The sequence below is a fragment of the Cinclus cinclus genome, chromosome 1 (assembly GCF_963662255.1).
Source record: "Cinclus cinclus chromosome 1, bCinCin1.1, whole genome shotgun sequence".
In the NCBI taxonomy this organism is placed as follows: Eukaryota; Metazoa; Chordata; class Aves; order Passeriformes; family Cinclidae; genus Cinclus; species Cinclus cinclus.
The window spans coordinates 37,768,870-37,786,145 of record NC_085046.1 but is presented as its reverse complement, the minus strand read 5'-3'; the positions used below and the strand labels follow the sequence as shown (position 1 = coordinate 37,786,145).

The 17,276-nt window shown below is 43.4% G+C and overlaps 1 protein-coding gene across 1 annotated transcript in view; it reads right to left on the bottom strand.

Annotated features, from left to right (window-relative positions):
- Positions 1-16,903, bottom strand: part of LOC134046025 (ubiquitin-conjugating enzyme E2 E1-like) — a 44,604-nt gene extending 27,701 nt beyond the window's left edge. Inside the window, 5 exon segments of the mRNA XM_062496238.1 lie at positions 12,378-12,428; positions 14,513-14,691; positions 15,989-16,053; positions 16,564-16,597; positions 16,724-16,903. Of these exon segments, the coding sequence (XP_062352222.1) occupies positions 12,378-12,428; positions 14,513-14,691; positions 15,989-16,053; positions 16,564-16,597; positions 16,724-16,903 (509 nt within the window).
- Between the last annotated feature and the right edge of the window lie 373 nt (positions 16,904-17,276).

Genomic DNA, 17,276 nt, shown 5'->3' with positions numbered 1-17,276 from the left:
GTACTTTAAAAACACTTTCCTCTTTTCATCAAGCTACTCTGATTCATGACTAGGTACCTTGCCAATTAAAAAAAAAAAATCTATATACACATTCAGTAGTTTAGCAGATCACTGCTACTTCATTTGCAAGTAAATTAACAGAATAAAAATTGTTATGTCTGCTTATTTTTAAATTCCTAATATACATTTTATTTCTGTCAACAGCACAAACTTGTCTCTTCAGTTCTCTGTAGGCATGGGCTGCAGACTTTGACAGATGCAATGGCTTACTGCTGAAGGATCAGTGCAGCCATCAGAAAAGAAAAGGGACCAGAACATGCTCAGCTGAGAAGGATAAGGAGGCAGGAGACACTAGCACTGCTCTTTACAAGGCTGAGATGGCTTGCAGAAAGAAGCCCAGCTCCATAGGCCAAAACAGGCACTATAGCTCTTTCTTCCAGAACTTACACCACACTGGTGACTTGGAACACATTGGATTATGATGAAGAAAAGAAAAACCTAGAAAAGAAGTCTAGAGATTGCTCAGAGCCTCTGCAAGAGACTAAGATTTACCAGTGGAATTGGATCCGGGCAATATACAATTCTTCTCTCTTGTTCCCTGATTTTAAGAGTTACATCTAACCCCACCCTATATTTTCACTCTTTCCTAGTATGCCATAGTTTAGCCATAAACTCTAGTTCCATTCTTTTTTTCCTCATTTGTTCCGAATCAGTGAAGACTGCTGCAAACAGAACAGATTTCGGTAAGTAAAGACAGCTCTCTTTTCCAGATCCAAAGCTGTATCAGCACTCCACCCCTACCTCTCTTTAAGTCCAGCTGTGTATCACTAACAAATCTCACCCAGCTGTTCAGCCAGCCACGAACCCACAGCCCTCCACTCTGCTGCCAGCACTTACAGCTGGACCCTGCCATCTTGTTGGATCCCCACTGCAAGGTGTTACCACACAAGCCTCTGCTAGCAGTCCCTACTTTTCAGCCTTTCCTGACAAAATCCAGTACTAGTTAATAAATACATCCTAAATGGCTAGTTCTGCAGTACTCAGCATGCAGTGAAATGTGCACCTGAACAATCCCAACACTAAATTATTTGCCTGGACTTTATGTTTCCTCATAAATAAGACTCTTCTATGAAAAACAAGGCAGAATCCTTGAAATGCCATGCACAAAGTAGAGACTGCATAGTCTATGGGGTTAAAAAAAATTGCGTTTTTCATGGGAAAAATAATGTACAACACACACCTGATACATTACAAAACCTCATATGTAACACAATATTTATAGTTATTAAGAGTACACACACTGAATACTAAGTACTGGAATGTCTCAACATATGTAACAGCTACACATTTTAACTCATATTTCCCAAACAAATAGTTACAGTCCTCCTAGATATTGAGGTGGAAGGTGAAGCAGGAGCACAAAGACACCAAAGGAGGAGATTAGCTGTTGGACAGCTTCATTAGTTCTCTGCCACTATCCTGGAAGAAAAAAGCCCCAGCACTAATATATCTCAAAATACAGTATCCTATTACAAAGTAGTAGTATCACAAAATAACAGCTGTGATAACCTTGGTGTGCATAAAACTGGAAAATAACCAAATCACATATTCAAGATAATACAACAGCTGCTGAATAAAACAACTCACTTATTTACATCTATCAGATAAGGAAAAAAAAAAAGTCAATTTTGCAACATAAGCAGAACGTTTTTGGGGAGGAAGGATAGGGTGACACCTACAAGCCCAAAGACTAAACCTACCTTATTATTAAGGAACATTTAAACATAGATGTAAATTTACGTATCACTTTGCCAACACTGACAAAAATTAAAGAAGTGCTTTACAGTCTAAATTCAGCAACACAAATGCATGAAGGTTAATCCTTCACAAAAGCAAGGAGAAATGGCTAAGTGACAGGAACCAAGAGCTTGCTTTAAATGGCAAAGTGTAAAGAAGAGAGGCAAGAAGGGCAGAAGTTGAACATTTTCTGCGGCTAAAAGCTATGTCAGTTGGAACAAGAGAATAGAAAAGAGCCTGAAGTTAGTGGAGTGGAATGAGAAGCAGTGGGGTGAGGGAAGGAAGTAATTTTGTGGGTATTCCACATAGAACCTAAAAAGACCATTTGGGGTCATTTAACTCAGCACCCTACTCCAGGCAGTGGTAAGAGCCTACTTCTCAGAATAGGTGATGGTGGACACTCTCTGTAGTCCATTCCCTTTGTACTCCCTCAGAATCCACACCCACTTCATTAGGGGTGCTAAAGGGTACATGCCTGACTTTTCTCTTTGTATCTGTTTATGGACATGGTGCTCATGAATTCGTTCAACCCACATTTGAACTTGCTGATACTATCTGCCTCCACAATCTCCTGCAGAAGAGTTTCCAGAACCTCACTGCCTACTTGGTAGAAGGACTACCTGTTCTAAAATGATCTTTTAACAGTTTCAGTGAATATGTGTTTCCAGTATTATGGAATTTACTGAATAACAGCTTTTGCCGTACTTCTCTTTCCAGTTGCTACAAAAACAAGGCATGCTCCTTTGGGAGATTCAGATTCACAGGGCCTTCAACAAAATTAATTTGCAAATTCCTATCTTTAATACTAGTCTATTTGGTTGGGATTGACTGAGTCACTTGTTTCTCTCTCCATTTTTTGCCCTCTTTCTCTGCCTACCTTTCACTCCCTCTGCCTTTTTGCTTGCTATTATTTCCCCAGTCTTTTTTTCCCCACTCCTCACACCTCAATGATATGCTTCTAGGAGGACATGGCTCAAGAGTCACATGTGATTCAAGTAGCAGTTCCAGGAGGTCTGCGAAGATACAGTGGAGCACCTGTTACACATACTTTTCAAGGTATAGTATGTTTTTCCCACTGTAAGATCATACAAGTGCATTCACTTTATCTAAATTAATATTTCATCTCCCAAGCGGGGGTGTAAAACAATCACCACATAAAAACTATTGTTGCAGCTTGTACGGTTTACTGTTTCAAAAATCTACTCATGCCCAGGAAGAGGGTGGCTCATGGATGGTCCTTCCCCATCTGTCAAGAGGAAGATGCCCTGTGTCTTCCCCTTCCTCACCATGCAAGGAGTAGAAAGCAGAGCTAAATTGCTGGAGCAGAAAAGGCATCAGTCTTGTGTCTACTTCCAACTTTGCTGCAAGCGTTCCAGGAAGCAGTGCAAAATCACTTCAGTCATCCTGAGCGGTCACCTCTCTCTGCTGTCCTTTATGGTCTCTGTTAATACCTTGTAAAGTCTTGCTGTCTTGAATGGTTTTATGTCCTTTTCTGTTCCTCACCTGCAACTCATTCATCTCCCAGTCTTACCAATACCTGCAATCTGATTAACCTCACAAGAGGAGTGAGGGGATGGAAAAATTGGAAAGACGCTATTCTAAAGAAAACATTAAGATTTCACTAGAGATTTCAACTCTGGGATGCAGCTGAAAGACAAGCAGCAGGGCAGCTGAAGGCCTGGCACTAGTTACATTCAACACTTAGATCTCCTAGGTCACTCTTGTCACTACTGTACATCTTTCTGCCTGATTTCCTAGGTTACAAGGGTGCTGTTGAAATTCAATTTAAAGCAGGAAGGAAAGCACCACCACTACTTTAATGCAATAGAGAACTCAGTGAGATTCATGACATTTTGAGACTTAGCATAGCTATTTAAAGCCTTCAGTCTTTTCTCTCTCCCACAGTCACCCAAGTGTAAGGAGGCATAAATACTTTTACCAGAACTCAAAGTACTACAAAATACAATGAGAATCTCAAATTAAGAATTACCCCATCAAAAAGAAAGCTAGACAATTCTTGTGGATAAATAACTTGTAAGGAAGACAAGGAGGACACTAACTATAAGGGCTTGTATGTATCACCTAATTTACCCCCTTTAAAAAGGTTACTAAGACAGATAGAAAATACTGTGCAAATACAAGTATTACAACAATCTGATTGATCATAAATTTCTGATAAAATAACCTTTTGTGGTATACTACAATATTGATCTAATTACTTTAAAACGGTATTATTACAACTGTGTACATTTTAGCAATCTTTCAAAGCCAGCTGCAGCAGCTAAACACTGCATTAATGAAATAAATTGCACTTTGTCCACAATTTACAGGCTACTTCCCAGACCAGCTACACTTGTACAGAATATAAAATAACACACTGAAACTTCCTAGAGGTTGTCCGCTTGAAAACTGGAAACATATGACAATCCGTAATAACCGAAATTAGCACCTTAAAATGTCAGTGAAGATATTCAAACTGCAGCTAAAAACTTTGAGGCAGTTACCCTGGCAGTCTTCCTTTTAGAACACTCACTGTCTCAAATAAATCTGAAAACATTCTTATACCGTATCAGAAGTAGGTTGTTTTTTGTTTTTTTCAATCAATTCACCTATTGAAAAAAGATGCTTTTGATTTCAGAATTAATTTTTAATGTTTTGGGGTCTTAACTCCTGTGTGATCTTAGGCATCAAAAGAAAACACACAAGACCCCTCTCTCCTGATCTCTCCCACTGAGACACTGGGATTAGCACACTGGCCAAAATGTGTTGCTCAGATAGCCACAGCAGAAAAAAGCATTAAATATTAGCAGTCCACCTGCTCCAGAAAGGCCCTCCCCAATTTGCTTTACAATTCTCAGTACCAGATCAAAACCCTGTGTTTCCAGCAAGTCCAGCAGCTCCAGAGGGAGAGATGAGTTTAAACAGTCATTTACACTGCCACAAAACACATCTACTAACATATTTATTTCATTAGATCCACACTCACTTTTGACTCTAAAAGTTAAACTTCTTGGAGGAATTCAGACCTATATTCTACACTGATTCACAAAAACACAGAAACAAAGAAATCTAACAGGACTCTACTTCATTAATTGTACAGTCTCTTTAATCCAGTTACTTTGTATTTTCTCTTAAACAAATTAAAACCAAAACTTGGCCTGGACCCAGTTCTCCAAACAGTTCAGTTTCATCTTACCTGACCCATATTTTCAATTGTGAAATTTTGGAAGAGACTGGAGGAAGTGGGGGAGATTCAAACACTACATCTGCCCTGAGCTACTGTCTGCATGCCCCACTCTCCTTTTCTCACCCAACTTCCTTCTCACAGACTTCAGGTTAATAAAGAACACTGCAAATTAGATATTGAAGTTAAGTATACAGCTCTGCAACACCTCATTGTAATGTCAATTAGCCCCTTACACACAGAAAATATGTATTAAATGCATGGTTGCAACCATTACACTTTCCCCAAACGCCTTGTAATTTTAATTGCATGTTGCTGAAATCTGCAAATTGGCAAGAGAAACAAGAAAATCCCTCCGAATTCCTGAGTGCACTGTGCTTATTTTGATAGCTGTAGTTTATTTATAGTACTTGACAATACATGTTGTCTCCTCAGTTTTGTAATATAATGAAGTGAGCAGACCTCCACTATTAAGCCTCAGAGGGAAAAATAAGTATAAATTTATTTCATTCAAATAAATGTACAGATTGGCAAGATTTTGCATATAATGACTAAATTGTATCATTAATTTAACTTAGTTTGAAGCACTTTGTTTTGTGGAGAAACCATAGCCTTTAACTTTGAGTGTGGTGTGTGTCTGCACAGGTGTGCAGTAACCTCTTAATCCATTCACATAAAATGGTATCCCTTTTTTTTGTACATTAAATGCTTCTGAAAAGGTGCTGCATGGAAGGCTGGTCTGTCATGTACAATTACAGAAGAGTGCAGGCAGAGGCTGCAGAAGTTTCACTATGCACAAACCCACTGATAACCTTAATCCACTGAGGTACCAGGGGAGGTGAGCTCCATCTCCATTCCCAGCACAACCCCCTCCAACAGCAGGACCAAAGTGGACATCTGTCAGACACAATGACACCAGCTCTCGAAACCAACCCACTCTTCAGAAACCACAAGGCTCTAGCAACCTGCTCTTGTTGAAATGTTCAAACATGAACCCATCCTCCTCAATCCCCTAGACAAGCCAATTATCCATGGGTAATTTTGTCTTCATATCAAAAGGCAAGATAGATTCAAGCCCTAAAGTATAAACAGCGCACATACATTGTTTCCCATTCATGTCTATGAAGTATCATACACATACATTGTACGTTTCATAAAACAAAACCAGACATATAAACTGCTGCTTTACATATATCCAATATAAAAATCTAGACAAGAAGCTCTGAAGTGCAATTGAAAAACCAAACAAGACTGTGCAACCAAGAGGAAATACAAGAATTTGTCAGATAGAACATATATGCCAGCATCATAAACACAGTTGCACAGTGCCCTCCAAGGGCAGCAAAACTGAAAGTCAAATAATAAAATTAAGTGGTATGCAAGGGAGTGTGCACAGAAAGGATTTCAATCCTCTTTGTTCTTAGCCATCATACAATTTCAGTCGCTCTCAAGATTCATCCTTTCCATGTTTGGCATGCAAGAGCACAGAATGCAGTTCATTTGGGAATTACCAAGCCAGGACATGCCAAGCAAAATCTACCACAGCATCAGCCAGCTACTGCCACAGCATCCGAACAGAACGGCCTGGCCATCAAAACATTTCTGACAGTTAAAATAAAAACAGAAGCAGCTTCGGAAAAGTTAATTCCTGCAATATTAACTAACTGATGCTCAGCAAAGAAACTGCTCCTATGCAGCCTTTGTCTGAGTACATCGGGCAGAGGACTTCACCTGCAGGAGCTGCTACCTCCACATACTTAAACTCAGCCAGTGTAGAAATGCATTATTTTTATGGTTTGCAAGCTAGACCATACACAGCTGCAGAGGATCTCTAAATTAGTTAATACACAATTTCAAAAGGAAGAGTTATTTCTCCAGGGATCATGTGCCAAACAAAGCAAGGAGGGAATGCTGAACCACTGGTAGTTTATACGACAAAAGATATTTTTCAACTACACACAGCGCTAATTATGAAGGTCCTACTATCCTGCATCTGGAAACTTCTCACAGGAAACACATTTTCAACACAGCAAGAGGGGAAAAAAGAAAAAAAAAAGAGTTATAAAACCACTTTCTAAAGCTGGTAATTTCACCTTCCTTAAAGATGATGATAATGTCTTATTTCTACAAGGCAGCAAAAGCTGGCATTTGTGTCACTCCTGACCTAATAATGTGACTGTGCACACTAAGGAAAAAAGTCATAATGAAATCAAGCTTGTTACGTAGAAAATGTAAGACTGAAAAGTTTATGCTAGAGAATATTACAGAGTTCAAGAAGGGCTATTTCACACATGAAAATAACAAAAACAATACTGATATTAGAGTTTAACAATATCAGAGTGACAATCCATCCTTAGATAATATACTGGAGTTAAAAGCAAAAGCACTTAAAGCATTACTGGAGTTGAAAGTATTAAAAAAATACATTTGCAAAATATTACAAGCACCATAAAAAATAAATGTAAGCAAGACAAATGCCAGACTTATGTGGTATGCAGATGAAATATATTAATTATAATATGAAGCTGTTGAATTCAAAACTGCCTTTGAGCCACGCATTTTATGCAGACTTCTCTCAAGCCAAGAAATCTTAATTCCACATTGCAGAGTTTTGAAAACCATTAATATTCCATACGTTATAACAGAGAGCATTTCTCCCCACCATCTTCACTGAGACACATATTTATTAAGTGCTGACAGCTAACTTTCACAAGACTCTCAAGGAGATCTGGTCCTTATTCTGCAAATTTACAAAAACTGGGATGAAGGCGCCAAGAAACACAACTGCATTTTATTATTATTGAAATAATGAACTTGTGATAGCATTTTACTCTGAAGCAGTGGTAAGCCCTGCAGGCAAATACCTCCTTCAGCAAAGGTTTGAAAATAATTTTTGTTTAAATAACAGCTGGTCTTGACTATATGGACTTAAATGAGCCATGTGGAGACAAACTTGTTTCAGTTTGGCTAGAATAGATTAAAAAACATTAATTCTAATTAATATCCATTTTGATCCCACTACACAGATGGGAAAAATAACATTATATTACCATGCTTACATACAGTCAATACCAGACACCCAATAAAGCACAAATTCAAAGCCCTGCTCATAATACAACTGATGCACACAGTTCCAGCAGAACAGCTCAGCTGCAAGTTAGCATGAAACAAAAGAGATTTACATTCATTTCTCCACTTTGCCAGAGACTTCCTGCATGACCTTGGACAAGTAATTTGTTTTTTGTGTGTGGTAACTCCCCACCCCTAAGAATGGGGAAAAGCACTTGTTCCATAACCTCACTTCAACAAGCAGATCTACCATCAGGAAATGCTTAGATACAGAGGTTGAATAAAGGACACAAAGTGAATAAAGAGTACTTTAAACTTTAATTAACTTCTCTTAAAGCTTTGGACACTTCATCACAGAGACAGAAGGAAAGCTTTTGCACACCACTCGTAAGTGTTACCAGCAAACTAAAGTCAGGACTGCCTACATAACAAGATGGGACCATATTTTGACATCTGCAGACCCAAAGCAAAGGCATGACATCTCCTCTGTCACCAGCATATACAAAAGACTATAAAAGTAAGAAGATCCTAGTTAACTTGAGTTCTCAAACAGGAGTTAAACTGTCTGATATAAAACAAAGCAGATGCACTCTTAAAAGATTTAAAACACCCTGGGTCCAAACAGTCATTCTCCAACTCATATTAACCACTAACCACCTTTTCAACTTGAAAGTCACATTTACCTTTCATAACTCAGTATTAATATTGGGAGTCGAATCATCTTGCAGAAATTAAAGACCTCCAGAACACTGGCCTACTGAAAATAATGAAGAGGACCAAAATCCATTCAGAAGTAGCTGCCAAACACACATTACACTAGGATACTTAGGAGGACAGCATTGCTCCCAGCAGGAACCCACAAACTTTCAACATGTATTAAATATATATTTTTAGAAAATGTTTTCAATTCCAAAAATCTACTTTCTGAATGCAGGCCAAACACAGACTATTTCCATGCACATACTCTGCACCTGTGCAAAAGTTACTGTACTAGCCTGTGAAAATCAAAATCACAGCCTGAGGAAGGAGACACAAGTGCAAAGGGACTATGAGAAATTAACCAGTCAATGAGACATAAGCCCAGGTAAGCTTTTGGGGGACAGAGGCAAGCACTGGAAAGAAACAGAAGAAAGGAAAGTACTTTTGAGAGCAGAAGTTCTGGAATAAACTTCCCCTCATATTACCCACATATGTGCAAAAACCACACAGCTTCTCAATCACAGGGTGTTGAGTGTGCTTGGAGTTTGGGTTTTTTGGTTTTTGTTTTTTAAACAGATGATCTGTGGGTTAAATACATGAAAATACAGTCACCGAAGCTACAAAAATAAAAACGAAACATTTATTTTTAAGCTATTTTGTCTGAAATGTCAAATGATTGTCATTATTTGTAATTGCATCTTTTATGTCATATTTTGTAAGAAGAAAAATACCTCATGTAAGATGTGGTAAACCAGTTCTTACTAAAAATCATTCACGACCTGAACCTTTGTCTTTCAATATGCAGAGCTGCTCTGGGATGTGTTAAATATCTTGAACTCCCACCGCTGCAATAAGACTGAGAGATGAAAAGTATCTTACAGTGAGGCCAAAAATTAAAGCATAGCCAACCATGAACTTATATCAAGGACTGGGCACAGAACAGGGGAAAATACCAACATGGTGGTGGGGGGTGTAAGAACAGACGTCCAGAAAAAGATTATGATATTTCCAACATAAAACAGAATACTGTTTTGGACAAACAGTTTCAAATGTGACTTGAGGCTTTGGCAAGCCCTAAAATTGACAGCACGACAGGTACTACATGGCATCATACATCATGCCCTGAATATGTAAGTTTTAAGATTAAACTTGCAGGACAAAGCAAGATGCTTAAAAGGAGAAGACTGGCCACTCCTCCAGAGACACCTGAAAAAAAGTCCGTAGAGGCACAAAGGCAGCAGAGATATGAGGGGCAGGAGGTCAGAGGAAAGATTAGAATAAGCAAAGTCATAAAGGCAGGAAATTGAAACTATGTTCTCCAAGTACATACTTAATACCCCCTTCACAGAATGTCAGCCAGTAATGCTCATATGAAAGGAAAAAATATAAAGGAAAGCAGTGACACTGTCAGCAGGCTTCCCAAGAAAAAATTTTGGCAACCTTAAACATCATGCAGCAAACAGAATCTCTCATTTGCTTAATCTCCTCACAGTCATAAACTGACTATTTCTATTTCTTTTTTTCACAAGAGGTGAACTTTCCCCACAACTGCAATAGCTGAAACTCATCTCACTACTGCAGCAATCAGCACTTGCCTGCCTTTTTACAAAGCAACTACAGGGGCAAACTCCCAGTGCTTGACTGCACAACTGGAGCCTTGTTAGCCATAAGCAGAGCTGCTCTTCTTGGCTCTCAGCACCGTATTTACAGATGTAGGATGACTTCACCCCAAGATGAGCAATACCAAAACTCCTTTGGTCTCACACACACACACACAGAGAGCAAACCCCTCCATTCACGTTTTCCTACCTATCAACATATTAAAAGGCAGTAACAACTATACCAGTTTCATACATTACTTGCAGGAGCTGCCAGCCCTGTCACTCATCTGAAAGTCAAAAGGAATCCAGAATACTTGTAACTCTACTATGGATGAAGATTAATCATCACTACTTGTACTGCAAACTTATTTTTACCATTAGAAATATTTGTAAAGGCTGAAATAACACAAACTTACTATATGGGCCTTGAAGTGCATTATCCTCAATGGTCTATGTAATTAAAAAAGAAAAACCAAAACTATATTGTATTTTGAAAAGTAGTCTACTAGTTCATCCTTACCTGTGAATGAATCCAATTGAAACAAGGACAATTTAGGGTTCTAATATGATTTACACAAACCTTCAGAAGAAACATGGAATCTAATGTACTCATACATTTTCACAGCTTTTGCACAGACTTGCGAAGTTCAATCTGAAGTCCCAGCACCTTGACCATCCAGACTCAGCTGTATAGAGAGCCAGTAACAGTGCCTGAGATGTGCTTTGGTGCTTCTTTCCCATGAAAATCATGTTAAAGTGGGAGGAGGAGAGAAAAGCATGTGGACTTCATCCTGACACAGAGCTGGGATGAGCACACAGGACAGATATATCCAGCCCAAGAACTGGAAATTTTGTAATAATCAGATAAGTCATTACTGTCGCTAAAACAACATTGTCACAGCTAAAGATTTCAAAACTTGTTGGTTATCATCCCAACAGCACAAAAAATCTTCTCAGTATCAGATCAGATGTCACACATCACATTCAATCTCTCCTTTAATTAATTATGATCTTAGGGACTGGTACTGAAAGGGTGGCTCTGGACCTGTCAAGCTAACTCTTGTGCTAATGCCTCCCCACAGACTAACAGTGGCAAAAAGCTTCAATAAAAAGGTTCATGTACATTTTGTGGGTGGAAACTCAGTACTAAAGTGACCAATTTAAAGAGTTATTTATAAACATGATTTTTTTCTGATTTCTTCTATTACCAACATGAAAAAGACACCAAACCTCAGCTACAGCAAGAAGATAGGAACAGAGTTATGCTTTGGCAACTACAGCAAACAGAACAGACCCAAAGCCTCTTTTCTCTTGAATGAGCAAGTATAACCAATGATGTTACTACTGCCTCCTCTTCAAATGCAAAGAGGTTCAGGGAGACCATGCAATGAAACAAATCAATCTGCCAGCTGTTTTAAAAAAAAAACAATACAAGTTTCTAAAACATACTTAAAACCAAGCTGCTTTGTAAAGGGCAACAGAACATCCCTGCTTTCTGTTTCATCAGCTAAGACATAAGTTCCAGTGGGGCACCCACTGAGTGACGAATTCACACTTCTCTTCCACTGTCAGCTGCTGTTCACAACAGAACTCTGAGCTAAAAACCTCAGAGCATTCACTGCTTCCTTGGCAGGATTCTTATTTATATAAGATTAGTGCAGTGAAGCATTAGATTTATAAACTAAAACCAAAACAAACAAGGAGAAAGTTTTCACACTCTTCTTTATAGACCAGTTTCTGAAACATGCACACACAAAATAGTAAAACATATTGAAAGGCAATTGTTAAAAAAAACAACAAAACAACCCCCAAAACAAACAGAAAACTGATCAAAACACATATAATCTCTGGACATACCTCTACCTGGAAACTGTTAAAGTCATGCAAGCATTCACAAAAGTACTGTTGGTCACCTAAACAGCCATTCCTCTGCTCCATCCAGAGCCTCTGAGGACAGTTACAACACACCAGCACACTTCAGCCCCTCACTTTCCCCCACCCTCCTCAGGTAAGGAATCAACACCAACCTGCAGTTGGGAGGTGGATCTAAGGTGATGTCAGCCAATTCCTTCTGAATCCTGTGGCAATAAAGCAAGAAGGAACAAAGGTAAGGCACTGTGGGGGATAGCAGTTCTCCTTGCAGACATACTGACACTGTGAGCTTGCCACAGTATCTAAGAGAGAGGAACTCCTAGCTGCAGCCTCCCACCAGTCCAAACCCCCTAGGCAGGACAGCCACCCTGCCCTGTTAAAGGGACAGACAGAAAAGCAGACCAGCATCATGCACAGAACCCAGACAGGTGCATTGCTCTGCACTCCCACAAAGATACCAACCACACAGTGAAAAACACTGTCCGCTTTGCTCTGCCAACCAGCCTGTAAATGAGGAGAAACCTCTGCAAATGTGAGGCACCAAGAGGAAACTGCAGTCTGAAAAGGAATTTTGTCTTACAGGATTGAGAGAAACAGTCATTCCAGATTGGCTCCCTCCTCTCTCCCCCAGCTTCTCATCACCATCCTGAGAAAAAAAACCCCACAGACCTGAGGGAGTCAATAACTGCGCCATTCTCAAGGACATTTTAAGGAAGGTGAATACCTATTTCTGAGGTTCCTGCACATTCTTACCACCTTCAATTCTCTCTTCACCCTTGAGAGGCACAAAACGCTCCCATGTCCCTTCCCTAGGACTCCAGATGCTCCTTCTCTCCACTGTGCTCAGCCAACACCCTGTCCTCCCAGCCCAGACTATTCTGGGCTTACACTGCTTTTGCCACAAAACGCCCAAACAGCTATCATCTTCTTCCCTGGAGTCCCATTACTGTCACTCAGGCTTCCCTTCCAGATTTCCCCACCCAGCATTCAGCCTGCCTCCCTTCTCCTTTAACTCAGCCAGCATCTCCTGCCACTTGTCACACACAAGAACCACAGCCTTTCCACAGGAGGCAGTTTAAAATCTTCTCCTTAAAAGAGTGAAGGGCACAACACAAACACTGCTTGCCACTGTCTATGTCAGTTTACCATGGAAACCTGTGAGTGGAGATCTGGAATAACCAAACTGCCTAAATTCTACAAAGCCAAAGAAACCTTAGTTGCTACAACAGGGCATTTACATAAAACCCCAGTCACTTTAGACACCTACTGATACAACCTCTCTGCTGCTTGGCAAAGCTGTTCAGTGAGATGGTTTATTATTCCTACTGAAGTACTGCAAGTTTGCTTGAAAACCTCCATTTGTCAGCTCAGCTCCCTGAAGCAGGATGGTGCTGAATTCAGGTGACACACAGAATAAGTAAGAAAGGGTAACTATTTATTTATTTATTTTAAGATGAGTAGCTCTAAGAGTCTGTCCAAGTGAACAAAACTGACTGACATAGCTATTCTGGAATTCCTATTCTACACATGTGTCTCTCCCTACACATTATTCTGGAATAAAAATTACTTTATTCTCAAAAAAATTCCAAACCCACTCTGTGCTGTGAGCAAAGACTATTTTAGAGCAGAATGTCCCCAGGTGGGCCTGCTGTGATTGTTTATTCCAGTCAGTATCCAATCATACACAGCAAATTCAATATAAGTGATGAGCAGACAAAAATAACAGTAATGTATTTGTTGGTAAAGATCTGAGTCTATATTAAACTCCTAGCACTGGAGTGCACTCCTCCAAAGCAAGCAAACTCAAAACTTCACAAACATTAATTAATCTCCAAATCAGTCCTGGGAAGAAAAAAAAAAGACACTCAAGACTCCAAACCACAAGAGAGGGAAACGGATGTTGAAATGCAATGCCTTACTTGGGACTATATAGCTTCCAGGAGCAGAGAAAAAAAATAAGGTCTAAATGTCAATCCTACACCATTCCCATAACAAATGCTAGTAAGGAAAAAGGAAAAGACAGAAATAATTGTGGGTCAGAATACCAGCCCAGAAGAAGAAAAGACAGGAAAATATTTGGAATAAGCAGGAAGAGGGACCTGAAAGCAGTGAAGTTGGGCAGACACTCACTGCAGTGAGACACTGAAAAAAGTGAGACAATAGCATCTTCACGTAGAAAGGTTGAGCACAAGGGCTAGAGATGAAGAATGAGAGCCGTGGGGGAACAGAGCAAAATAAAATTTTGGAAGAAGATGCAACAAATCAGTGAGAAAACTGACTGCAGCCTCACCTCTTGGCACTGGTAGATAGCAGTTTAGAGTTTTTACTCATGCTGACTTTGCTTTCCTTCTTCTTAGGCGTGCTTGTCTCTTTCTCTGTCTGTTGGTTGGAGGATGAAGATGAGGAGGAGCTGGTGCTGGCCCTCGAATCGTCATCCGACATAGCGACCCCCCCACCACACACCCCAACCTGGAGAGGAGACACCATGGGGCGTGGGGAACAAACAGTGAACACAAACACACACAGAGAAAGGCTGCCGACAATCTCGCTCTGTGTTTGGGTCATGCTCCTTTTAAAGGATCCTCGTGTCTCCCTCTCCTATCTAGGCCCTACAGCCATAGCAGGAGGAGCAGTAGCTTCCCCTGCACTAGTAACACAGAGGAGCAGGGGGAAAGGGACTTTAAAAGCTTCCTCTCAGAAAGCAAGGGTGGAATGAGAGGAGATTGGAACGAGGACAACTGCGAGGATCAGGGAAGCTCAAAGGAATTCTTTCTAATCTCCCCCAAACTGCACACACAAGAGGAGCCATCACCACCCACCACTATCGAACCTAGGGGTGTAGGAGATAAAAATGGAACAGCTCCGGTCCCTTGGGCTCCCGGGAGGCACGTGGGGGAGGCAGGAAGGGATGGGGCCGGGGGGGAGGGGGGGGGTGGTGACCGTCGCCACTTCTAAAATGGAAGTGGAGCATCACTGGCAACACAGGGAATGTCCCTGGCAGATGTGTGACCTACGGTGGGGAAACCCCTGCCTGCTGGATAACCCCTGCCTGTGGGATCGGGTGTTGGAAGCCGTGAGGGGAGGCGGGCAGGAAGGGAGCAGACCAAAGGGAAGGGCTAAGCAGGGAGTGGGGTGCACTGGTGACACCCACCGAGGCCCACTGCACCGAAGGGCATGTGCCAGCGGAGGGGGAAGGGAGCAGAGGGTCTGTGCCGGGGGGGACGTGGGGGAAAAGGAGGGCCAAGGCCTAGAAGGGGCGAGAGTGGAGGGCCCGGGGAGGCCGGTGTCAGGGAGGGGGGCAGCGGGGGCCAGGGAGAGGCAGCCCGGGTCCATGCGGGCACCCCGGGGGCACGGGGGAAGGAGGGAAAGCACGGCGGGCTACCGAGGGCAGGTCCGCACACGAGATGGGCGAGAAGCCGTCGGGAGGGATGGGGGGGCTGGCAGGGCACCCCGGCAGAGTTCGGGGGAAAGGCTCGGGGGGCAGCCGCGGGCCCGAAGGGGGGGGGGCGGTAGCGACACACGGCCGCCTCCCTCCCAGGGCCACGGGCCCCCGGGGAGCTCCCCTTGCCCGCCGGCCGAGAGCCGGAGGGGGCCCGGCCGAGCTGCCCCGGCCGCGGGCCCGCAGGGCCGGGGGACAGCGGTACCTGACAGCCCCGGACGCGACCCCCCTGCCCCGCCGGCTGCCGCCCCATCGCCGGGCCGCGGCCGGCCCTGCCCCTCGCCCCTGCCCCCGGGGAGGGCGGCGGGGGGTGCCCCGTCCCCCTACCTCTCCCTTTGTGTCTGGCTGCTCCTCCTCGGTGCGGCTGGGCCTGGCCACTCGTGTCTCTCTCGCTGGGAGAGAAGCGGAAGTGCTGCAACAGCAACTATTAAACAGGCAATGGCTTCCCTGGCTGCCTCCCCCACCGCCGAGCGGGGCTGGGGGGCGGCGGGGCCGGGACGCCACCCGGAGCGGAGCGGGGGGCGGCGGGGGCGGGCGGCGGAGCCCCAGCTCCAGGGATGGAGGGGGATCCCGTCCGCCACGGCCCCCTCCCTTTCCCTCCCCCCCGGGGAGGCGAGAAAGGGGCACACGGAGGGGGACGTGAGTTTTTAATGGAGACCCTCTGAAAAGTAACCTGCAGGGGTGTCGGGGGGCAGAGGGACAGGCGCCCTCCCCGGCTCTGCTGCTGCTGCCGTGCGAGAGCCCCGCGGGGACGCGGTGGAAGCAGGTGGCTGGGAGAGGGGCAGCTCCCGGGGCTGCTTTTTTTAAGGCTCAGAGGGGGCTATTAGGCTCGGCGCGGGAGCTGCTTGCTTTCCTCCTATTCTCACAACTGTTTCAACCCCAGAGCTTCTCCCCTGCCTCACCTGCTTTGTCCCTCCGGCAGCAGTAACTTCTCACCTGTCTCAGTTTGAAAGCAATAGGGGGAAAAAGAAAGGGGGAAGAAAAAAAAAAGCCTTGCCCAAAGCCCACTCGCCCCCACCGATCCAGGCAAAAGGAATCCCCAGCAGCTTTCCCGTCTCTCACCTGTTTCAGCCCTAAAGCAGCAGCTGTGTTCTACCTTCCCTCCCCCGGCTCAGCCCTGAACCAGCAGCAGGAGCAGACGCTTCCCACTCGCCCTCGCCCGGAGTTCAGGATTCCATTGTCCCCCACACTGCATTTGGTGACATCACTGACACACAAAGAAGGGGCACTTCGTGATGTCATCAACGCATGCTGGGAGAGAAAACAAAATTCTGGGCTTGGCAGCGACAGCACTAACACACAGACGCACACAGATACACACGCAGACCTTTCAATTTCCCAGAGGTAAAAGTATTAGGAATTATTTTTCCCCTAGTCCCCTGATGGGGAGCCCGTCTGCGGGAAAAGGCGTGTTGTATTCGCTAGCGTGTTGTAATCGCGAGGCGATTTTCTAATTTCTCCGAAACCTCTGCTATCCATCTCTCGCTCACTGTCCACTCATCGGAGAAAAGTAATTTGGCTGGAGCGACCCCACCGCCCCCGGCCCAGGCGCGGGGAGCAGCCCCGGTGGGCAGCCGCGGCTCTTCCTGGGGGTGCCGGACCCCCAGGTGAAGGG